This window comes from Syngnathus floridae, chromosome 6 (genome assembly GCF_059516105.1).
Source record: "Syngnathus floridae isolate MCC-2025c chromosome 6, RoL_Sflo_1.0, whole genome shotgun sequence".
NCBI lineage: Eukaryota > Metazoa > Chordata > Actinopteri > Syngnathiformes > Syngnathidae > Syngnathus > Syngnathus floridae.
In genome coordinates this window covers 17,500,235-17,521,538 of record NC_142418.1, presented here as the reverse complement: position 1 = coordinate 17,521,538, position 21,304 = coordinate 17,500,235, and the positions used below count along the sequence as shown (strand labels likewise).

The 21,304-nt window shown below is 42.1% G+C and overlaps 7 protein-coding genes across 14 annotated transcripts in view; 4 read left to right on the top strand and 3 right to left on the bottom strand.

Moving 5' to 3' along the window:
* scaper (S-phase cyclin A-associated protein in the ER) overlaps positions 1 to 1,719 on the bottom strand; it is a 31,845-nt gene extending 30,126 nt beyond the window's left edge. For 2 of the 3 annotated variants that reach the window (XM_088377515.1, XM_088377517.1), the window contains exon 1: positions 1,391 to 1,719. In XM_088377515.1, coding sequence (XP_088233641.1) covers positions 1,391 to 1,558 — 168 coding nt within the window. In that variant the 5' untranslated portion in view covers positions 1,559 to 1,719. Of the gene's footprint in view, positions 1 to 31; positions 360 to 1,390 lie in introns of those variants that run through there. The other variant, XM_088377516.1, reaches the window with a different exon arrangement.
* Positions 1,720 to 2,362: 643 nt separating this feature from the next.
* rcn2 (reticulocalbin 2) lies at positions 2,363 to 5,331 on the top strand. Its single transcript, XM_088377525.1, has 8 exons — positions 2,363 to 2,530; positions 3,170 to 3,279; positions 3,353 to 3,455; positions 3,528 to 3,724; positions 3,793 to 3,906; positions 3,983 to 4,076; positions 4,365 to 4,504; positions 4,578 to 5,331. The coding sequence occupies exons 2-8, from the start codon at positions 3,172 to 3,174 to the stop codon at positions 4,719 to 4,721; spliced, it is 900 nt and encodes a 299-aa protein (XP_088233651.1). The 5' UTR covers positions 2,363 to 2,530; positions 3,170 to 3,171; the 3' UTR covers positions 4,722 to 5,331.
* On the top strand, positions 4,912 to 8,614 carry pstpip1a (proline-serine-threonine phosphatase interacting protein 1a). Of its 2 annotated transcripts, none has more exons than XM_088377524.1 (15): positions 4,912 to 5,055; positions 5,802 to 5,902; positions 5,983 to 6,057; positions 6,135 to 6,169; positions 6,245 to 6,351; positions 6,429 to 6,491; positions 6,681 to 6,785; positions 6,897 to 6,942; positions 7,117 to 7,196; positions 7,509 to 7,607; positions 7,683 to 7,779; positions 7,850 to 7,937; positions 8,013 to 8,092; positions 8,222 to 8,310; positions 8,385 to 8,614. In XM_088377524.1, the coding sequence occupies exons 1-15, from the start codon at positions 5,026 to 5,028 to the stop codon at positions 8,514 to 8,516; spliced, it is 1,227 nt and encodes a 408-aa protein (XP_088233650.1). In that variant the 5' UTR covers positions 4,912 to 5,025; the 3' UTR covers positions 8,517 to 8,614. The 2 variants fall into 2 exon arrangements, with proteins under 2 accessions (XP_088233650.1, XP_088233649.1); XM_088377523.1 differs by having other exon boundaries at positions 8,219 to 8,310.
* Positions 8,552 to 11,590, bottom strand: tspan3a (tetraspanin 3a). The gene is made up of 7 exons (XM_088377529.1): positions 11,416 to 11,590; positions 10,400 to 10,591; positions 10,124 to 10,198; positions 9,953 to 10,054; positions 9,727 to 9,882; positions 9,560 to 9,643; positions 8,552 to 9,450 (listed from the first exon to the last, which is right to left on the bottom strand). The coding sequence occupies exons 1-7, from the start codon at positions 11,476 to 11,478 to the stop codon at positions 9,358 to 9,360; spliced, it is 765 nt and encodes a 254-aa protein (XP_088233655.1). The 5' UTR covers positions 11,479 to 11,590; the 3' UTR covers positions 8,552 to 9,357.
* A 959-nt stretch (positions 11,591 to 12,549) lies between these two features.
* On the top strand, positions 12,550 to 15,949 carry LOC148397014 (uncharacterized). 4 transcript variants are annotated; one of them, XM_088377519.1, is made up of 12 exons: positions 12,550 to 12,700; positions 13,083 to 13,663; positions 13,886 to 13,945; positions 14,018 to 14,070; positions 14,146 to 14,290; positions 14,363 to 14,703; positions 14,764 to 14,992; positions 15,070 to 15,184; positions 15,267 to 15,384; positions 15,441 to 15,552; positions 15,620 to 15,732; positions 15,797 to 15,949. In XM_088377519.1, exons 2-12 carry the CDS (start codon positions 13,094 to 13,096, stop codon positions 15,861 to 15,863), a joined length of 1,923 nt encoding a protein of 640 aa, XP_088233645.1. In that variant the 5' UTR covers positions 12,550 to 12,700; positions 13,083 to 13,093; the 3' UTR covers positions 15,864 to 15,949. The 4 variants fall into 4 exon arrangements, with proteins under 4 accessions (XP_088233645.1, XP_088233646.1, XP_088233647.1 ...); XM_088377520.1 differs by lacking the exon at positions 12,550 to 12,700 and adding an exon at positions 12,756 to 12,922; XM_088377521.1 differs by lacking the exon at positions 12,550 to 12,700 and having other exon boundaries at positions 13,469 to 13,618; positions 13,702 to 13,945.
* On the bottom strand, positions 15,198 to 20,132 carry kti12 (KTI12 chromatin associated homolog). Of its 2 annotated transcripts, XR_015858844.1 has the most exons (13): positions 19,895 to 20,132; positions 19,720 to 19,771; positions 19,590 to 19,642; positions 19,390 to 19,445; positions 19,234 to 19,313; positions 19,009 to 19,168; positions 18,860 to 18,922; positions 18,401 to 18,469; positions 17,983 to 18,076; positions 16,975 to 17,103; positions 16,642 to 16,862; positions 16,343 to 16,490; positions 15,198 to 15,705 (listed from the first exon to the last, which is right to left on the bottom strand). XR_015858844.1 is itself a non-coding variant. In XM_088377528.1 (9 exons), exons 1-9 carry the CDS (start codon positions 20,043 to 20,045, stop codon positions 17,933 to 17,935), a joined length of 828 nt encoding a protein of 275 aa, XP_088233654.1. In that variant the 5' UTR covers positions 20,046 to 20,132; the 3' UTR covers positions 17,887 to 17,932. The 2 variants fall into 2 exon arrangements, 1 of the variants encoding a protein (XP_088233654.1); XM_088377528.1 differs by lacking the exons at positions 15,198 to 15,705; positions 16,343 to 16,490; positions 16,642 to 16,862; positions 16,975 to 17,103 and having other exon boundaries at positions 17,887 to 18,076.
* ch25hl1.1 (cholesterol 25-hydroxylase like 1, tandem duplicate 1) lies at positions 16,251 to 17,521 on the top strand. The gene has a single exon (XM_088377526.1). The coding sequence runs from the start codon at positions 16,305 to 16,307 to the stop codon at positions 17,133 to 17,135; it is 831 nt and encodes a 276-aa protein (XP_088233652.1). The 5' UTR covers positions 16,251 to 16,304; the 3' UTR covers positions 17,136 to 17,521.
* Positions 20,133 to 21,304: the final 1,172 nt, after the last annotated feature.

Sequence of the window (21,304 nt, the reverse complement as noted above, 5' to 3'; positions counted from 1 at the left end):
AAGTCCCAAGAGCCAAACGTAAAATACATACAGAATAGAAGAGCGCTGAAGCCGCTTCTTCGTCCTGGTCCAACCCTGACATGCTGTTGCTGCCCACTTCAGGCGCCCTCTTCCCCCTCACCAGCGGCGCCACGGCCATCTGACAGGGGGGACTAAAATAGACTCCCAGTGCTCGCTCCGCAACGTCATAGCAACTTGACTTGATCGTTCCAACTTATCTCAAAGAAGACTGGGGGAGTTGGACCCAAACTGGCTGCTGCCGTCCATCAGCTTCAATTTCAGCTTCTGTGCTCCACTTGGGAGCTCACTCACATACACTCTGTTCCTCGCACTCTCCTTCTGCCGCGACTCTGCGCAGTCATGCACACGGCCCCCCCAACCTGTGCTGTCAGTGATGAGTGTAGCTAGCTGCAGGCGAAGGGACTGTGTGCATGAGTGTGTGTGTGGATATAAAACCACACAGTCGCATTAGCAACATGAGTGATGCTCAAATTCTGATTGGACCGTGTATGATGACCTACTATAGTCTTACAGGAAATAAAAAAAAACAAAAGCCTTCATAGTTTAATTGCATGCAAAATGCTCTTACAAATCAATTTTGTGGTGTCTAGATCAATTTAGTGCTTAAGAAATGCAGTCAATGTTGACATTGCTTTTTGTATTTTACTGTTGTAATCTGACCTATGACCTATTTATTGACCTGCGTTTACGCCACACTTGCTTAGTAGAATTTGGTGAAATTGACTTATTGAACGCCTAAAAAAAAAACATGTTTGTTTACTGAGTTGACAACTTTGTCATCAGACATGCACGTGTACCTGAAGTGGTTATAGTTACTCTGAGTAGATTGTAGCACTGATTTAATTTTTTTTATTAGTGATTTATTTTTTATTTATTAATTAATTTTCAAAAGAGACAATAAATCTACTGCATAGAAAATATTTAAGATGTGAACATTTCATTTTAAATCAGATTAAATTAGTTCTCATTCACTCCAAATATAAGCAGTTTTGTGTTCCATTTCAGCACCTGAAGTGAAGTGAATATAAAGCAATTGTCATTGCAACCAATTTGAATATACAAAACGTTCACTCACAGTAGGACACATTTGCATTGAGCTACACGAGGAGCTTGTTATAACAACTACTCATCTTTGATTTTACAGACATTGGAAAAATAACGTTAACCATCATTTTTACAGCATGTGACTAAGCATTTTGTAAAACAAAGATCCAAGAGGGACTGCTAGCACCACACCCACTGGAAGGTATCAGGGGCACACGAAATCCCGACTGCGGTGATGCTAGCTTGTAGCCTTAATCCAGCCACGCGCCAAACAAAGATTTTGGAGGCAAACACAAAATATTAACGTAATAATCATGCCGGTTACCTTGAGAGCGTTAATGGACGCGTTTTTGTTTTTGCCTCCTCCATGTGACGAGCCCGAGCTGTTGCTGCCAGACCTCTCCCTACCGTCACCCCCGTGCCCGACTCTCGGTCCCAGACGGTGCTGCCCGGCGCCGCGCCGTCGTCCATCATGACGACCGTCTTTATTCATCGATTCGCACTACGTTCAACGCTCGGTCGGTGAGAAATGTGAAGTCCACGGGACAAAGTTGTCCAGTTGTTAGAGTAAATGGTAAACCATGCTACATGACAGTGAGGCTAAAACGCCGAGAAACGGAAGTCCGTTGAATTGGGATGTATTTGATGGACGGGAATGTCGTCCAATTGTCATAGGCTAACATAAAAGCGACAGGTTTAATGGCCAATCGAGTGCGGGATAATTCGGGTTAGAGGGCGGGACTTAAACGTCTGTACCATGGCAACCATAAAGATTGACTGAGCTAATTAATCTACCTTTCAAAATAAAGGTGTATTATTGGTGTTCTCGTTACATCATGAAGTCGGAATTTAATATCTTAAAAGATATCAACTTATTTTACAATTATAGATTGAAAAGTGGCCACACCACCCTGATATGAGCTTTTATGGCTAATGAGAGCCAATGTGAAAAATACATAATTTATTCGAGTATAATTAAATCTCTCATACTTACGATTATCTCCATTTTGCTGTCGTTTTTTTGGGGGGATTTTTTTTTAAATTACCGTGTCATTTAGCTTCGCTATTTCTGTCCCAAGTGCTTCGAAGTGACTTTATGTTTTTGGCTTAGATGTTTAATAAAAATGAAACCACGCGCTACAAATATATGCAGATGTTGCAAATGTTGAAACGTCCGTTTGTGACTATAACAATTAAGACGTATGGGTCTGTTTTGAAGTCCACACGGTGTTTGAGCAACGTTTTTGGCTTCAAACAAACATGCGACCATTTTTTCCACGACAGTGTTAAAGGCTTCTTGTCGTGCTTTGAATAATCACAAAATCTTTTTTGTTCACGTGCGGTAATTAATCAATTCAGGAAATCATTTCTTTTATTGTGAAACGTCTAAACGGAAGTCCGTCAATCCGCATCCCCGATCGACACTGCACTCTGGCTCAAGAAGCAACACTAACAACTTTTCAAGGTAAATGCAAATATTCACTCGACAAAGTGTGCATCGCACAATTCGAATTGTTTCACATTATTTAACATTTTGGATATATTCTAGTATTTTGGTTTAGGTTCTGCTATTATGTTTACTGCAGGTCATTCACACGCTCAGATCAAATGTCCACACGCATCTTTAACATCTTAAACGCTTTTGTTAGATGCGAGAAGCTGCAAACACGACAAGGTGAAAATAAACGGCAAATCGGTGTTTACTGCACTTAATCACGATGTCCAGGTTAACGCACTTCACAGCGCTATCTGACGTAGTACCCATATTGACCTGTGGGAGACAGAATAGCACCACAGGAAGAAAGTGTAGGACGGATGGAAAATGCTGAGTTAAATATTAAAATATAAATAATAATACTGCATAATCGCTCAAATAACCCCTTAAGGAACAGGCCTCTCAACCAGCAGGCCTGCAGTTAGGGTTGGGGCTCATGTCTTTGAGGACTTTGTGACATCATATTCTTTTTGCAGCTTTGATGATTTCTATCTTCTCTCACTTTTGGTGGCAGCCATGGAATAAAGACATGTTTCTCACTGCCACAACCTGATATTCTAATAAAAGCAGTATCCTAATACTGACTTTACCTTGGTTTTGTACTCCCAGAGATGGCGCCCTCTACTGTGACAATGGTGGTGTTGCTTGCCCTTCAGTTTATGTTGGTACAAGGCGCTCACCATCATTCTGAACATGACAATGTCCTGCTGGGAGAGAAGGTTGGGAAACATCATGCATCCGTCTTTTTATTTGATCACCTTGTTACTTAACTTTTATCCAATGTGTTTCGAGGACTCTGAGGACTTAAAGAAATCAAGTCCAGACGTGCAGAGACAGAAGATGTTGGAGATTGTAAAGAAGATGGACAGAAATGCTGACAAACACCTAAGCACAGGTAAGACTGTGCGACACAATTCTTGGAAAAGAAACAAAGGTGAATAAGGGATTGATATTGCTTTCTTTCCAGAGGAGATTGCTCTATGGATTCAGCAAGTGTACCGAAAATATGCCATGGAAGACGCAGAGGAGCGCTTTGGAGAATTTGACACCGACAAAGACGGTCTAGTATCGTGGGAGGAGTACAACATGGCCACTCATGACAAGCTCTTGGATTTTGATGAAAGCACCGTCATGGACGATACTGAGCAAGAGTCTCTGAGACATGTACGTGCACAAAGATCCCCGTGGGGCAGCGCGGTAAATTAAAACACCTCATTTTATCCTTCCATCAGCTCCACCTCAAGGAGAGGAGGCGCTTCAATTTTGCTGACCTGGACGGTACGCCCGGCCTCAATGTAACGGAGTTCCTGGCCTTCACCCACCCGTCTGAAGTGGACCATATGGCTGTAAGCTTAAATATATTTCAAATGTTTCAATGGAGTGTACGTTTTCGATTCTCATCACCCCTTCCTCTTATTACAGGATTTTGCAATTGAGGACGTGCTGAGTGACTACGACGCTGATCAAGACGGACTGATCAGTCTGAAGGAATTCATTGGTGACATTCGACGTGAAGGTTAGTAGTACATTTTGATTTTAAAAAAATTACTACTGTTCACTTTCACAACAGGATTTCTACACGTGGTTCCCTTTAATATCCTAATGGACACACTGGATTTATATTCTGGGCTGAACGATTTCGAGTGGCTGGGGTTCAACTGTGATTAACAACTTACCCCACTAGGGGGAGCAACTATGCGCATTAATGATGCTTTCTTTTGTTTATGGGAATGTATTTTAAAGATCCAGTCCTGGCGTCTGTCAATTTTCTTCCCCTAAATGCACTTTTTTTTTTTTTTTAAAGAGGACACCCCTTCCCAGTGGGAGATTGAGGAAAGCGTGCGCTTCAAGGACCTCTACGATCAAGACAAGGACGGCAAGCTGAATCGCGAGGAGCAACTCCGCTGGATTGCGCCCAACAGCTACGGCGCTGCTCGGGAAGAAGTAAAGATGTGACTTAGATATCAGGTTTTGTATCGTCTCCGTTTGCTAACGTTCCTTTCTTGGTTCTCGTCAGGCCCTTCACCTGATTAAGGAGATGGACCAGGATGGAGATGAGCGGATCTCAGAGGCTGAAGTCTTGCAAAACCAAGAGATTTTTATCAACAGCGAAGTGACAGACTACGGCAGACATCTGCAGTTGTCGCATGACGAACTCTAAGATTTGTTTGTCTGCTCCGACCTCAAGCATAATTTGTTGTATTAAACGCAGCAGCAGCACAAGACCGCTGAGGAACTTTATAAGCTAGAACAATGCTGATTGGCTCTTTGGTCATCGCCGGCGTGTGAAAAAGCGAAGTGACAGCGCACTTGTGTTTGCGACTCGCTAACATTCTTCCTCTTTTCAAACAAATGATCGGAGGCTCCGTGCCACAACTCGTTTCCTGGAACGTTTTTCACTTGTGTTAAAGCCGCTGGTGTTCCGAGGCACATTAACAAGCTGAAACGGAGGGGAACCACTCAGGATGGAGTTAGAATTTAAGGATGCCTTTTGGGTGAGCTTGTGCCATGATTCATTGCTATTTTTTTCTTGTTTTGGTTTGAGGATCAAATTTTATGTGGAGCACTTGAGAGTTCATTTGGTTACTTTTTTTTGTCATACTCTGCACTGTTCATTTTACCACTTGCAGCGTACAAGACTGTATAGAAAACAATTTCAAAACTGAAGTACCAAAGTATTTTGCGAGTTTAAAATGAATGTTACTAATCTACCAATGTAAACATTGTGTTCTATGTTGACCATGAGATGAATTAAAACGATTTGAAATGTTTGAGTTTTAGTATTGGTGCAAGTTAGCTAGTATAATTGCGTCTCTTGAATAAGGCACAAAGTTTCCTACATGAATATTTCATAATTGTATTACTAATCACAGCTACACTTTATACATGAGGATTTGTGGAGGGGTATTCCACGAGTCATAAGGGAAATTGCATCATTCAGAACTGCTGAAGGCAATGGGAAGGATAAAATGAAGTTCTCAGTATATTTGATATTTCAAATATTAATACTAACGGGGCTTTAATTGAAATTAATGCAATGTATTTTTAGTCAATTTGGGAGTTCGCTAATCTGACAGCATAGACTCCCACTGTCACACTTCAAGTGCATTCAGGGGCTTTTATTTTTTAGTTTCCATAAAGCTGTGGCAAAAACCATAAGCCACCTCTTCAAAAGTGGGGGGTGGGGGAAAATTGGGCTCGGAAACTGAAAGCTGACTGAATGCCACCTATGATCTTCCAGGGAGGGAACTTCATTAGCAACGCTGGCTATGAGGCCATCATCCAGAGACTAAACGATGGTCGGCGGACGTGCAAAGACATGGAGGAGCTGTTCAAAATGAGGTAGGCCTGATGACACGTGGTGGGAAAAAAAAAAAGCTGTGTCACCCAAACTTGCATTGTGGTTGCCGCGGCTGTTGCAGGGCATCCGCTGAGGAGAAATACGGCAAAGAGCTGGTGGCCATCTCACGCAAGGTTGGGGGGTTCTACGAGATCTGGTGGGTGTGCGTGAACATGCAGCGACTGGGGAAAAAAACGACATCACTTCCTCTGAGCTTGTGTTTTGTTTCCACAGTACACTGAGAACGTCCATTAATGAAATGAAAACGCGTAAGAACAATTAGCCGTATGTTTTTTTTTTTTCCCAAGCATCCATGTTTCAAGACTTGTTTTTTGTCCCACAAGAAATGGAAACGATAGGCAACTTGCACATTAATCTGTCCGGCCTCTTAAAGGAGGAGGCGAAAAGGATCGAGCAGTTTAGAGAGAAGCAGAAAGAGCAGAGAAAAAGGGTATTTAAAAAAAATCATATCTTTAAAAATGTTTTCAAAGTTGTCGTCGTGACATTTGTTTTTTCCTTCCTCCCCAGCTTGAAATCATCATAGAGAAGGTCCAGAAGAACAAAGTATCCTTCTACAAGAAAACGATAGACGTAAGATTTTAATTGTAGTTTCAACTTTCTCATTTATTGCACTATAAGATCAGTGTACAAGCTTGGCTCTTAGGGCGCCATCTTGCATATTTTAGATGTTTCCCTCCGATTCAAATGATTAGGATCGTTCGTTACCAGGCTCCTGTTGAGCTTGCTGAAGAGAAGTGTTTGTCTCTTTGTCCGTCCCAGTCCGAACGACACTACGAGCAACGCTGCAGGGAGGCTGACGAGGCAGAGCAAACGGCTGACAAGATGAGAAACGCTTCCACAGCCACACCCAAACAGATTGAGAAGGTACAACGTTTTCATTCATCAGCAATAAGTGACTTATTTGTTATTGTTCTTCAACAACAACGTTTTCTTCAATATCACTGAAATATTTTTATCTTTTTTGTCTATTTTCAGCTGAGCAACAAATCTAAAATGTGCAGGGAAGCTGCAGAGGAGGCGGGTATGAATTTGTGCTGCACTTCCTTTTTATTGAGGATGTCACAAGTATCTATTCAAAGTTGTGACATAAACGCACCTCCATTCTGTCATCAGTATGACAAATGCAAATTCTGATCTTTTAATCTGGGTGCTTAATCTTACAATGATGAGTATGTTCCTCCCCCCCCCCCCATAGAGAGACAGTACAAATCCAACATTGATCAGCTGGACCAGATCCGTCAAGAATGGGAATTAACACACAGCAACACGTGTGAGGTAACTCGTAACATGGAGTCATAGTGTTTATCAAGAGAGGAAGGTACAATCTATTCGAAAGTGTCCAACATTCAACCAAAAGCGGCAATACCCGTTTAGTTTTCTCAACGAGGATGTGCGACACTTCCTATGATAGGACAATAAAATGAGTCACTAATCTTCAAACTTCCTTTGTTGGCACAAAACTTTGTTCTTGAAATACACGGTCGATTTGAGATTGCACAATGCATTGATGGGATTTTCACGCGTCACTCTAGAGGTCACGTTTCGATGTATTTCGTTGAAATTGAATTTCCCAATCATGTCTTGCAGGTGTTTCAACAACAGGAAACGGAGCGCCTGAAGGCCATGAGGAACGGCTTGTGGCAGCACTGTAACCATTTGTCCACGCAATGCGTGAAGGCCGATGAGGTGAGCCATCACGTGTTAAAAAAGTAATCCGTCTTCAGCTACAGTTTGTAACGCTATCTTGTCTGCCGCTTTCAGTGTTATGAAGGTGTGAGGCAAATATTGGAGAAGTGTGACATTATCGCTGACATGAACAGCTTTGTGGGGATTAAAGGCACCGGCAACAATCGTCCCGGTAAGTTTAACACGAGAAAATAATTGACGTGATCGCAATGTAATTTCTTCGCTCTTTCCCTCGCCTTTAGCTCCCATCGAATACCAAAATTACTACGAGAGGGATGCCACAGAAGTCCGAAATGGAAGCATGGGACTCGTAGGCGGCGTGATGAAAAAGTCGGAAAAACACGTTTGGGTTCACAATCACGCAAGTGAGAACAAATATTAAGATTTGACTGTTTCCGTTTGTAGGTTTTCAACTCTCCTTCAAGGGAACTCTTTGGCTGGCTCCAGTCTGAACGTTCATAAAGATCCTATTGCAGACAGTGGAGGTAAAAATATGGGCTGAAATGATAATCAAATTTTCTGCCCATGCCCACAGTAGAATTAGCAATAGCACATTTTAGCAGAATGAGCCTCACATTAAGTTCTTTAACTGGCGACGATGAATTCCACAGACGACTATGAAGATGTCTACAGCGGCCCCCTCAAGATCCAAGGCCCCCAAACGAGCGAGCAGTACAAGGCGGTGTACGAATACGTGGCCCAGGTTTGTTCTTGGCTATTTTGTCATTTAATTAGATGGATAAAAATCACAGTTAAATAAGGTTTATTTTTCTTTAGCGAGCCGACGAGCTCTCCATGTCTGTTGGGGACGCCGTGCTCGTCATTGAACAGGGCCAAGACGGCTGGTGGATGGTGCGGCTGTACGGCCAAACGGGATTGGTGCCGGGATCTTACCTTGCCAAAGAATGAGTTTGGACAACGCAACTAGAACGACTTGTCAGTAATTATTTGTGAATAATGTAATTTTATTTCTCACATGTACAGCATTAAAACTTTAAATAATACCATATTCATAGTGTTTAACTTGGCAGGGCCTTCCTAATAGAAAGTATCCTGACATTATCTTGTAAAAATACCAGCTGCCCTTTCGTAAAAGCCTACAGTATCATTTCTCTGAAATTTCTAAAACGTATAACGCCAAGTCACTGCACTCCTTTCCAAGCTCATTACAAGTCGCTACAAATCGTCAATCAGTAGAAAGCGTAAGGATAAATACAACACAATTCAAAAACGTAACTTATGCATGGAGATGAGGATTGTAAAACAGTCTGGAACCAACATGAGACAGTAGTGTAGCATTTCTACATGGGAAAATGAAGCTTCAAATTTGATTCATAAACCAGTTGCATTTTTGTACTCCTCTAGATGGCGCTGTTGGTTTGAATAAGAAATCAGTCTCAATGTTGAACAGACAGTGCCACCTAGAGGACTGAAGAAGAAAAAACAGCCACTGGTTCATGACGCAAATGTCAACCTTTGTTTTTCCCATCACTACGTCGAATATTTAAACGACTATTGGTGCTGAATTTCACTGCATCGTTACATAATATGGTCGAGCAGTCAACACAGTGCAAATTGAAGAGGAAATCACCCTTCCTCCATAGAGTACAGTTTGGTTTGCTTCTAAAGATCAATCATTCATTCTGAACAAGAATTTGGGCTAAAGCTTTGTGGAGGCAAAAAGCATGAAGCTTTAGTGTCTGTGTTAGTGTGGGAATGGATTCACCAAGGAGCCTTGAGCAGGTGACGTTTAAGCGTAGGCGCCTCCTGCCATGAGGAGCTGATAGGCTGGATCGCTTCTTCTGCGACACAGCACGACGCACGCCGACAACATCCCCAGAACCTGGTGTGAAAGAGGAAAAAGGGGATTTTGTATGACATCACTTTGGTGCGACAAAACTAAATTCAGCCATATTCAAATGTGCAAATTCCGATGTGCAACAATGACGTACCTGGATGCCGGCAAAAGTCAACGCGGTCCAGATGACATACATCATAATTTCCTTTAACTTCTTCACAACCAGAACCTCACATCCCTAGACACAAACAATACACAGTGTGAAAATCCAGATGAATAAAAATCCATTTAGTATTCAAACAAATATGACGCTTTTTTTACTTCTTGGTAAAGTTCTTCAGGTTGAGTGAGGGACCCTGTACAGAGTCCCCCAACTTTTCCGTTACAACAGCTGATGGGCACGCTGTTGTTCTTGGATGCTTCATACCAGCGAGTGTACTGCCAGTCGGAGTAATTGCGGATGCCGCAGCACTGGAGCTGCACAAACAAATTTGTGTGCTTAATAAGAGGGACCCACACGTTCTCATCATTTGCTCGGCGTCCTCACCTGTCTTTGAATGTAGTCGATGGCGCGGCTCTGCGCGTTGCTGTTAGTGCCGTTGTACTCGTTGTATACTTCGTGGATGGAACCATTCACGTCATCTTCAACCTGGCAACGATAAAGAAATGAGATGTTAAGATGACACGTATGGAATAAAACACACACCTACTTCCTCACCTTTGCTCTGTAAATATATCCAAGAACCACAACAGCTACTTCAGTCATGAAAACCAGCAGCAGGATGATGACAAACTGAGGAGAAAATAAAACAAATTAGCATGGATGCTACGGTATAACGGAATTTATTCTCTCTGCTTGGTGTAAAAACAGATTACAACGGATTCTCCTCACATAAAATACAAAACTATAAATGACACACTTCCAACTAAACTATCTATTGTAATCTAATCCTTTTTCATTCTCATAGCAGTATTTTTCACAGTTCGTACTGACCGACATGAGTCCACAGTGGCTCTCTCTCACGGTGGCGCAGCAACCGATGAGGCCGATGATGAAGAGGAGCGCTCCTGCCGCGATGATGACGACTGCCGGGACCAGCGTGTAGATGTCTTCGAAAAAATGGTCATAGTCATCGTACGTGATGAACACGTACGCGCCCGCGTAGCAGAGGATGCCAGCGGCAGCCTGTTGGGGAGTCATACATCAAATTCTCCTTTTATGCCACTTACGCCACAAAGCCATTGAAGTATTACACTAGATTACAACTAAAATATTTCATATCCTGTACAGGTTCATAACGTGCCAAAACACACACAAACCTGCCTGTCCATGTTCTGGATGACAGTTTTGAATAACAGTAGGATCAAAACATTTAAAATGCTTGTTTAATTTTTAAGAATGACTTTCCTACAGTATTGGTGTTTGTTATGGGATGCCCAGACTTAGTGAAATGAAGAACCCTCCCAGCATTGTATAATAAAGTTTAAAATACTTTCAATTAATTTATTCAAGTTAAAAAAGTTCACAAGGCATTCTGTTCAAAACAAACCCAAGCTACACCAATACCCAATCAAGTTGTATTATAGATGTTACTACTAATAATTAAGTTATGATTCGAAACGATATCGATGAAAATTTATTATTTTCTGAGTCTACCTTTTAGCACCGAAAAAGAAAAATAATCCAATCGCCATGACTGAATTTAGCATTCAACCAACTTCCTACTTTTCCATGTTAACTTGGTTCTTTTGGTTGAAGACGACCTAATTTTGTGAGTGTGCAAATACGTTTACACAGCACGTTTACTCGAAGTTCTGTTTGCTTGGTTAAACAACGGCCGACTGCAACGATAGCAAGGCAGCTAGCTGAAACAGCTGAACTCGTAGCCACAAAGTTCCCATACATATACAAAACATAGTGGCTAGCTAGCCGGCTAGCTCACTCGACGTTTCGCCGTGACGCACGACCTAACTCGGACCAACATTAACAAAAGAAATCCACAAGCTTACCCAAAATATGAGGTTCAGAAAGACCAACACGGTCTTGGAGGAGGTGATACTACACTGGCCCATGGCCAACACTGCAATTTAAGCCTGTGCTTGTTTTTTAAAATATTTTAGTTTCGACAAAGACATAACCACTCTCACTCCATTCACTCGACTGTAGGAATGTTAGTGTCGTAGCGCCACCATATGGAAGCAATGGGGATTTGCTGACATCCAGCGGTAGCATGTGGTACTGCATCCACTGAGACGACGTAACTCGAGAACGTTCGCACGTTCGTTCGCAACGCGGCGTGGTAACGGACCACGGGACCAGAGGCTAACCTAAGCAAAAATGTACTCAAGTACTGTTACTTTTGATTGCAAAGTAACAGTGACATTGTTAAGTTTGGAATATATTACGCAGGGAAAAATACGCAAACACAGAAGAAATGGTACTAACGTTATTGTTTTGTTGTTATTGTTTAAATCAGGCCATGGAAGTTCTAAAGTTCTAAATTCAGCAATATCGCATTAACAACAACAATGAATTATTTATTTTAAAATAACACAAATTCAGCCAGAAGAAATGAATGGTCTTAACTGTCTTCGTTTGTGAAACAGCACGCGTCCCTGGCTGAAATTGATGGTTCAAAAAGCTTTCGTTGTTTTAGTGACTAAAACTACAGACTGTTCACTAACTAAAATTTTGTCTGTAGTGAACAAGCGAGTAAACAAAAGAGTTGATAGCAACATTAAGACTCTATGACGTAAGAGAAAATAGCATTCCCTGATAGAGATTATTAAGGACAAAAGATGAAAGCCACATTCAGGGACGCAAACATGTCTTAAAACTGTTCATTTCTAAGACAACGATCCAAAAACAAACATATTATAATCTTAACCAATCTGTACTATTTATACAAACTCCACCACCCACAGAACATGAATTTAACGTCCATTTCAACTTACAAACGACTAAATGCACATCATATCAAAAATTTATATATCCAACACTAAAATACAGGACATTAAATACTTCACATTTAATAGTCAAAATAACAAACCTTGTGGCCTTTTTTCGTCAGGTGCCAATTCCTGATGAGATGAAATTTGATTCTTTCATTGAGACACTTTTAGATTCACTTTTGGTGGTTCGTCAATAATCTTTTGAGACATTTAACACACCAAAGCTGTAGAGGGCGACAAACGAAAAGTGGTCAAAATAATATCCCGAAGAAAACAACCACGACGTCATCACGCCGAACACTCTGACGTCGTTTGTTGCACTGCCTCTGATCGTGATTTATCGGTGAGAATTCTATGCGTTTAGAGATTTTTGTTTTGTCATTTGATACATTATAGTCTTACGAATACACTGACGCAAATTTTAAAGTGATATTTTCTCAATGTGACTCGAAATTACTTGGGGTACAGTCTCGTGACTGCTAGTAAAGTAAATTGTTTTCATATCGTTCCTAATGAAGTTAATTTAAACAATCCAATACGGGAATTTTTTGACAGACAAGATCAGGTTAAGTCTACCGCATACCGAACTGTAGACGTGTGTGTAAATTATTTATAGACATTTTAACTTTCTGGTTGAACTTTGCCCTGGCTACTATAAAGCTATATTTGTGAGTATACATAAAGCAAGCAAGTTTTTACAGAATGTCGGTGTTGTGTAAATCCAGGTGTGCAAACAATGGAGGATGGTGATGGAGGGGAGACGTGTGAGCCAAAGACACAGCAGCTCTGTCGCTTCTTCTCTCAGGGAAGACGCTGTTTCTTTGGGGCCAAGTGTAAATATTTACACACAAGATCTGATCACAAAGAAGTATGCCCGACTCCCTGCCAGGCGGACGTCCAATCCTCCCTCCCTGTAGGACTGGAAGGAGATGGTGTCATCACTCCCAAGCCCAAAGCGTCCTCAGGAGCAGGACGCCGTGCCTGCCGCTACTTTTTGTCAGGGCACTGCACGATGGAGGACAGGTGTCGCTACTGGCATCCGCCGCAGTTCCCCTTCATGGGGGACCGCGCGGAACCGGCAGACCAGACCGGTTTGATGCAAAGGAGAGCACCTGCGCCAAAGCCAGATGACCTCCAGGAGGTCAAACTGTGCAATCTAACGGAAGATGTCGCCGCACAACTACGGGACACGGAGATCAAGCAGCTAAAGAAGCGTTTTCCCAAAGATCGTCTTATAATTCAAGAGCGAAGTGATGGCAAGGTTACGTATTACAGGGTCACTGTGGAAGCCACTGATCCAGACTGGGTAAATATTTACTTGTCTCTTCCTGTATTCTTATGAAGAAGGAAGTCCAGTGTCAGCGGCATCTTGGTTGACCCTAATGAGGACAAGCGCAATAGAAATTGGATGGAATGGAGTGCAGTACTTATCTCAACCAACAGGGGCGCTGTTGATCCAGTCTCCACTAGTTTGTATGAGAAGCTGACTCCTATCGTCTCCACTAATCCATTCTTATGCTCTTTACAGCCTTTTGATTTAAAAGAAATTGACATCATGGTGAGCTTTCCCGACACTTACCCACAAGAGGTAAAGACCACAACTGTAATTCAATTAAGTGATGAAGTCATGAGAAGCCACTATCGTTTTCATTCCCATTAGATTTTCACCCTCGATATCCCACTGGATCAAGAGCTGCCGCTAATCATGGGAAGGTACGAACCTGTCAATCAATCAATGTCACAATTCAGTATTTTTGGTTGATTGACAGTTGTGTTGTGGCTTTGTAGGCATGTGCAGCAAGCGTCACTGGAGTGGCTCCAGGCGAAGCACGCTACCAATCAACTGCTCGGAAAAGTGGAGCTGCTCTTCCGACCTTTTCTCCGCTGGCTCGATCGTAGTTTGGAGAAACTTTTTACGGAGGGAGCCAGGCAGGTTAGTTCAATGGGAACGGCGACTTACGAGAGATTGTTTGCATTTGCATTGATTTTGCTCTTTTTATTGCAGTTAAAAAAAGACCGTGAGTTAGAAAAAGCCGGGCTGCAGTTCATACCTTACCAGGATCTGCTGGCAACGGTGTGTGAGAAATCAGACGATCATCCGCCGGACACCAACTCCGACGCTGCGAAGGAGCAAGAAGAGGCCGGCGACGTGGCAGAAGCGGAGAGCTTAGGTTGCGATGAAGATCAACTAGAGGATGAGGAGGACGACGCCACTCACCTGGTGGAAAATATTAAGATCAGCGATGTCCGCAGAGGCACCGAAATCAGGCTGCTCGGGCTGACGCTGGGAGAGAACACGGCCACCGTCGTGGGCCTCGGCGTCACCGTTTGTCTTCAGTGCAACAGGTAGCCGTGAATTGCCAAAGCTGAAGCGTTTCTTCCACCGACTCGTTTTCACGTGCGCAGGTGTAAATTGATGGCGGACCTGACGTTGAACGGGAAGACCACCTGCGTTGCTCAGTGCGAGAAGTGCAGCGCGAGAATCAGCGCCGCGTTCAGAGCCTCCATGCTGCACCGCTACAGTGACGTGTTGGGCTACTTGGACCTCCAAAATGCCGTTCCTTCCGACCTGGTGCTTCAAGACTGCCAATTCACTGTGGGCTGCCTCGGCTGCTCACGGGAGAGCCCGGTTGAGGTAGGCGCGCTCAAAGTCTTGCTCACAATCTAAAACACTTGATTAATCTTTTTTTTTTTTTTAAATGTTTTGATTAGAACCTTTGCTACGGCCAAACAAAGGAGGTCAATTGTGAAAACTGCCACGGCAAGCTAAGTCTGCTGGCTGAGAGCGCCAGATTCCAATACATTCAGCCACGCAGCAACAAAACAGGTGAAAGCTCACCTACAGATTAGCCAAGGTTTAATCTCTTAAACTGTGCTGTACTAACTTTTTTTTTTGTTGCTATGTGCAGGTCCAAGTGCTTCAACTGTTAATTTGAAGACTGTAAGAGATCCAGCTGTTCAAAAGGGGAAACCACTACCAGAAAAAGGAGCTTGCAAGCATTACAAGCAGAGTCATCGCTGGCTCAGGTACTATCTTCACATTTTTCATTTTTCACAGAAGACGACATGTGTTCTCTCCAAAGGTTTCCGTGTTGCGGCCGTGCTTACCCTTGCGACGTGTGCCATGATGAAGACCAGGACCATCCCATGGAGCTCGCCAGCAGGATGATCTGTGGCTACTGCGCTAAAGAGCAGGTGAGCTCGGGAGTGATGAAGCCAGAACTTTTGAAGCTGTTTCCTCTGATGGCTTTTGTCGTTGTAGCCGTACACCAACGGGAAGCCTTGCATTAGCTGCGGCAGCATGATGACCAGAGGTCCTCACACGAGTCACTGGGAGGGAGGATTGGGCTGCAGAAACAAAATGAAAATGTCAAGGTATTTTTAAAACATTTTTTTATGATTCAGGTAGCAGTAGATTCATTTGTCTTTTCCTTTTCAGAAACGATCGGCAGAAGTACGCCAACACAAACAAGACGATTTCAAAGAAGGCCAGTGAAAAGAAGTAGCTTGATTTGTTACTTGGTGAACATGCAAAAAAAAAAAAATTCAATGAATTTCAGATTTTCTCCAATAAATCATGTTCTAATGATCATTTGGTGTGACTTGTTATCATTTGTGTTTTGCTCTGATTTTTAAGAACCTGTTTCTAGGTCAGTTCAATCGATGAATGTGGAATTTGACTTTTCACATTTTCCCTGTAAAAACTAAAAAGCTAAATAAAAGGGATGAAAAAACATTCCGGTACTAAATGGCCCACTGAGCATCCTCGGGTCGCAGACCCGTAGTTGAGGACCACTGCAAAGCATTTCTTCAAAGTGTGTTGTGCTATTGAATAGTTAATCTTTCGGGCTTGAGGGTGTTGACACTAAACCCCTTAGAGCCAAACTCCTCATTTAAAAACGGGATTTTTCCAGGCTTGTCCATCCAGAAGCTGCACCAGCATCAAGATGTTGAACATGAGTGAGGTGCCCCTGCATCCTCTCACCTTCAGCCGTTCCGATCATCTCCTGCAGCCTCTCTGGAACCATCTGCTCATGCACCACCGGCCTCTTATCTCATCTCCTTTTCTCCCGGTCCTGCTGGCTTTTTCCAGCTACGTCGTCTTCAGTACGCCTTTTGCGGTCATGGACCTGCTGGGAGAAAGAGCGCCTTTGTTTCACAAATACAAAATCCAGCCAGGAAGGCGGCCCACACTCGGAATGATGGCAAGAAGTTTCCAGACGTCTCTTTTTAATCACATTTTCTTCGTTCTGCCGAGTGTGGTGGTCAGCATGTTTATCTTACCTCCGCCGGCGTTGCCTCAGGAAGCTCCCGCGCTCCTGGAGGTTTTCATCGACGGTCTGGCTCTTCTTCTCGTCTTTGACACCCAGTACTACATCTGGCACGTCGTACACCACAAACACGTGCAGCTGTACCGCTGTATCCACGCCGTTCATCACGAATACTCGGCTCCTTTCTCCTGGTCCACCGAGCAGCTCAGCATCCCGGAACTGATGACGGTGGGACTGTGGAGCAACCAGGACCCCATTCTGCTCAAATGTCACCCACTGACCACTTGGTGCATCACAGTGCTTAGTATCTGGATGTCTGTGGAGGACCACATAGGCTACGACCTACCGTGGGGTCTCAATCGCTTGGTACCCTTCGGCTTGCTGGGTGGAGCACCTGCTCATGACATGCACCATCAGAGGCCAAGTAGCAATTATGCTCCCTTTTTTAGCCACTGGGATAAGATTTTTGGCACTGCTGTCCCGCTCAGGAAAAAAACACACATGTAAATATGTTTTAGTATTGTATATTAGGAGCATTTGTGGGTTCATAATTTTGTTGTGGTTGTAAAAACGTGCAAGTTTCTTTATGTTGACTCGTTTTCTGAAACGACACAAGATGGCGCCAAAGCACTGCCAAATAGAAAAGTAACGCAACATTCTATTACAGTTATTTATAACTATTAGGCAACTAAAAATCTGTTTTGGGAGGAAGGAGCAACTTGTTTTTGCTGTAAGTGGCATTATGGAATGAAGTGGTTAAAATTAAAAAAAAAAAAAAAGGATCACTTTGGAATGATAAAAGCTGTCATGTTTGCTTTAGCAAAACCTTCTTGTAACTAAATGTATCATCTTCAACTTTGATCCCATCGTTACCAATTAAACTGTTGCTTCAAGCTGCTTGCTCGTGCATTTAATCGCAAATATGGTCGTCATTGTACGTGCTTGTTGTTTGCTGACTCATTCCAGAAAGGGGAAAAAAAAAAAGTCGTTAACGGCATGCGACCTCCTTTTCCTCATGATCTTCTTACATAAGTCCAAATCTTTACAAGCAGATAAATCATTCATATTTTCTTAATAGGTGGGTTGGAAAAGTAGGCTTCGGAAGGTTGTGTACAGGTCAAGCACACCGTTGGAATGAATTAAGGACATTGTGTTCTTGAAAAAGTGCTGAAGGGAGCTTTAGTTGTTCATGACTAACTTGAGGAAGTCAGTGAAAGAGTAGCAAACAACATTCCTCTAAAATAATGCTGAGTCGATATTTCCAATTTAAAAAGATCTCTATTTTAATTTGTGCCATATATTCATCAATGGAGACTCTTATTTAAATACTGTACAAACATGTTGGATATCTGACCCGTGTTCTCGGTCGGGTGCATCTTGCTGTAGCTGATGAACTGACGCCGGAATTTGCGCAGCTCGGCCATGTTGACGCTCCTGGTAAACTCGATGTTTGACATTCGGTTAAGAACTTTTAGATTAAGTCATGACCTGATTTTTTTTTCCATGTCTATTTCAAAATCAACCTGACCTTGTTTATAAATCAAACGCTGCCGTGTAAAAACAACTTGTATGGTGACGTCACCGTTTTCTAGCTGCCAATAAAATCCACTAAACCGTATAATTTCCTCGACTTGTTATTACAGACTTTGAATCGATTTCTATTCATTCATGGAGCCTTCAGACAAGCCAGCTGATAGCTAACATTATCTCTCCCATGGGAGGCGGAGCTTGATAATTCAGGGTGAGTTGTTTGGAAAAAAAAAAAAGGATATTTTCTCTGTTGTGCCTGGAACTGGGATGCGATCTCCAGGAACGCTTGTCTTCTGTGCATTGAAAATGGCCTTCAAAAAAGAAAGAAAATACAAGAAATACATTGACATGAATGCTGAGTGTGCCACCTAAATCACTGACATTAACCATCATCAGTCAATAATTCTGCCACAGTGGAAATCTCAGCAGCTTATTTAGCACTTTTGTTGTAAAACACTCACACGCAATTAACGAACGAACCACAGTGCTTGTTTGAGGTTTTTCCCGCATCGCATTTAATATGCCTGCTTTTTTTTCGCCTCCTACCTCACTCCATTGGCATCCCAACTGCAAGGAATTATATTCATTATCTTGTCACCCCGCAGCCAATCAATAGCTACGTTTACTTGTGCACAGAAATCAATATTTACACAAACCCTTGCGTGGGTGTGACATCAACAGCGAATTTGGACGAGACTTACCGTTAACACATCCTGTGTGGTCTTGTCTAACTCATACAGGAAGTTTGCAGATGAAAGTGGTTGCTGCAGAGACACAGAAGAGTATGAGCTCATTTTCAGACAAACATCGATACTTTTTTCCCCCCCCTGATTCTCAATGTGTGCGTTACGTTTTGAGTAGATTGGTTGGGTGGCGGTGCTTTCCTTTTGAAGAGTGCGTCTGCGATGGCTTCAAAGGGAGTCGTGTCATCTTGGAGGATGTTGAAAAGGGGACTGTCCCACCGATTTCTTGAGTCTGGTGCTTCAAACCGCAGAATTAATGCGTTCAAGCTATAGATGAAAGGAGTAATGTCAGTAGATTTGAAAAGTTCTAATTTTAAGACGGTCTTGCTTACATGTCCTGTGTGTATTGCTCTTCCGCATCTCTACTGTTGTTCCACGCCAAGCTCACATCATCTGAAGTCAAACAATACACCTTAAGAAAAAAAAAATCACGTCAACTTTTAGCGATGTTTACTTATTTCCAAATTGGCATTGTTAAATGGACTTACCAGGCAGTGTGGCGTCTGTGCATGTTTTACGAGACAGAAAAGCTCATAGCGGTAGCCTGCAATAAATAACAGTGAATACTCAAAGGTAAAATCACAATTGTGTAGGCCCGGCATATTTATGCTTTTTATTAACTGATACAGTTTTTTTGTGTGTCTATTATGCTGTCAACATTTCATCTCCATTGTATCAAGTACTTTACCTTTAATGTAGTTTAAGGAATCCAATATAACAATGTCATCCTTGTTGACTTTCCTGAACAACAAAAACACACATTAAAAAAAGGAAACAGACAATTTAAAAAAATACAGGTCTATCACTAGAGCACCCACCTCTCCACTTCAGCTTTCAGGGCAGCTCTGACTTGTTTTTCCTTTTGAGAATCTGCAACATTATTATTTACACGCTTATTTACTGTGAACAAATGCATTTTATTCGAGTTTCACAACAAAATATATGATATTTAGCATTTTATTGCAAAACATATTGCTGTAGTGGTTAGCTTGCCTGCATACACGGCGTTCTTCTCAGCTGCCAGGGAAGAGTCTCCCACAATGTGAACCTTTCTGTCCGTGTTTTGTTCAAAATACAATTTTAATTCCTCTGCCCTCCGTGTTTTACCACTGCACGGATAACCACACATAATTATTAAAGGCATGACGATTTGATTTTGTTTTGTTGCCGAAGCTACGCTAGCAGTGTTGTGGTAGCATGTTTGGACAATGACCCGGATGTGATTACTAAAACTCTGGGACAAAATAAAAGCAGTCAAACAAATAAAATTTTAAAGAATTTATTTTTTTCTCGCACAAAAGCCCACTTACTGCATTGAAAAAAGTAAAAACAATATTAATTCCTTAAAATAACGCATTCACTTGAACTACATCGGGCAATTTTTATTTCGGCAAACTTCACTGATGTGTTAGTAATTTCACCAAAACATTACAATTTCAAGAATTACTCCAGCTCAAGTCATAATTTCATTCATTAACAATAAATAATTGTAGAATGTATTAATTTTTCCACATTTTAACACTTTTAGTTGACTTTATATTCATCTATATTTTGTCACGTAAAAACCCTCAAGATTAAAATCCAATATACTTTGAATTGTTGATTGTTTTTTAATGTAATTGTGAAATGTGAATCTAAACAGAAGAGGGCAGAAAAGAACAGTTGGTTGAAAGAGATTTGTTTATTCAAGTTACATTACATAATCACATTCCTATAAATGATAGCAAACAAATTCCAACACTCATCAGAATTATCTTAATTGCCAGGAATGTTAAAACATGCAAAGATTTTGTCTCCTCTAGTTAGCACATCTCTTGTACTACACAGCAAATGTCTTGCGGCCAATTTTGGGTTTGATTACGAAGATAGTCTGCAGGTCTTCTGGACTATGGATGACCTCAGTGGAAGAACCATCCGCCACACCTTTCTTGCCCATAAAATGACCTAAATCAACACAAGCACATCTTCTAATGTAGAAGAACAAAAACCATAAGCCTGACAATGTGACTTCTTACCTGTTGCCCACATTCCTCCAACGCTTGGATACGTCTTCATCCTGGAACCTTTGTTTCTCATCAGATTTAAACGAAGAGTCTTCGAAGAGGTCATAGTAGACACGAGGATGACACAGAGCAGGAGTCCTGCTCTCCAAACTAACTTGGCTTTCATTGGTCTTAAGTGTGAAGTTGTGATTTGATTCAAATGTCTTTGCACATCTGCCCTCTGGAGATGCTGGAGATGCGCAGTTATAGTGAGAAAGGATGGGCTTCATATTCTAATGGGATGAAGTCACCTCTCCTTCTCATTGATGTCTTGTACGACCCAATGGAATCAAATACAAAAGCTGCGTCAAATATTTGCTGTAGAATTTACATTCCGTGTGAACCCCCACTAAAAAAAAAA

Excerpts from the sequence above, each read along its gene's own strand:
- rcn2 (XM_088377525.1), top strand. The coding sequence starts at position 3,172 with ATGGCGCCCTCTACTGTGACAATGGTGGTGTTGCTTGCCCTTCAGTTT. Across the intron at positions 3,280-3,352 it reads ATGTCCTGCTGGGAGAGAAG|GACTCTGAGGACTTAAAGAA; the intron begins GTTGGGAAACAT and ends ATGTGTTTCGAG. Across the intron at positions 3,456-3,527 it reads TGACAAACACCTAAGCACAG|AGGAGATTGCTCTATGGATT; the intron begins GTAAGACTGTGC and ends CTTTCTTTCCAG.
- pstpip1a (XM_088377523.1), top strand. The coding sequence starts at position 5,026 with ATGGAGTTAGAATTTAAGGATGCCTTTTGG. Across the intron at positions 5,056-5,801 it reads AATTTAAGGATGCCTTTTGG|GGAGGGAACTTCATTAGCAA; the intron begins GTGAGCTTGTGC and ends ATGATCTTCCAG. Across the intron at positions 6,170-6,244 it reads CATTAATGAAATGAAAACGC|AAATGGAAACGATAGGCAAC; the intron begins GTAAGAACAATT and ends TTGTCCCACAAG.
- tspan3a (XM_088377529.1), bottom strand. The coding sequence starts at position 11,478 with ATGGGCCAGTGTAGTATCACCTCCTCCAAGACCGTGTTGGTCTTTCTG. Across the intron at positions 10,592-11,415 it reads TTCTGAACCTCATATTTTGG|GCTGCCGCTGGCATCCTCTG; the intron begins GTAAGCTTGTGG and ends ACTCCCCAACAG. Across the intron at positions 10,199-10,399 it reads GCCACTGTGGACTCATGTCG|TTTGTCATCATCCTGCTGCT; the intron begins GTCAGTACGAAC and ends TTTTCTCCTCAG.
- LOC148397014 (XM_088377519.1), top strand. The coding sequence starts at position 13,094 with ATGGAGGATGGTGATGGAGGGGAGACGTGTGAGCCAAAGACACAGCAG. Across the intron at positions 13,664-13,885 it reads AAGCCACTGATCCAGACTGG|CCTTTTGATTTAAAAGAAAT; the intron begins GTAAATATTTAC and ends TGCTCTTTACAG. Across the intron at positions 15,185-15,266 it reads GCCACGCAGCAACAAAACAG|GTCCAAGTGCTTCAACTGTT; the intron begins GTGAAAGCTCAC and ends TGCTATGTGCAG.
- ch25hl1.1 (XM_088377526.1), top strand. The coding sequence starts at position 16,305 with ATGTTGAACATGAGTGAGGTGCCCCTGCATCCTCTCACCTTCAGCCGT.
- kti12 (XM_088377528.1), bottom strand. The coding sequence starts at position 20,045 with ATGCCTTTAATAATTATGTGTGGTTATCCGTGCAGTGGTAAAACACGG. Across the intron at positions 19,446-19,589 it reads TTCCTTAAACTACATTAAAG|GCTACCGCTATGAGCTTTTC; the intron begins GTAAAGTACTTG and ends TATTTATTGCAG. Across the intron at positions 18,923-19,008 it reads CCAACCAATCTACTCAAAAC|CAACCACTTTCATCTGCAAA; the intron begins GTAACGCACACA and ends GTGTCTCTGCAG.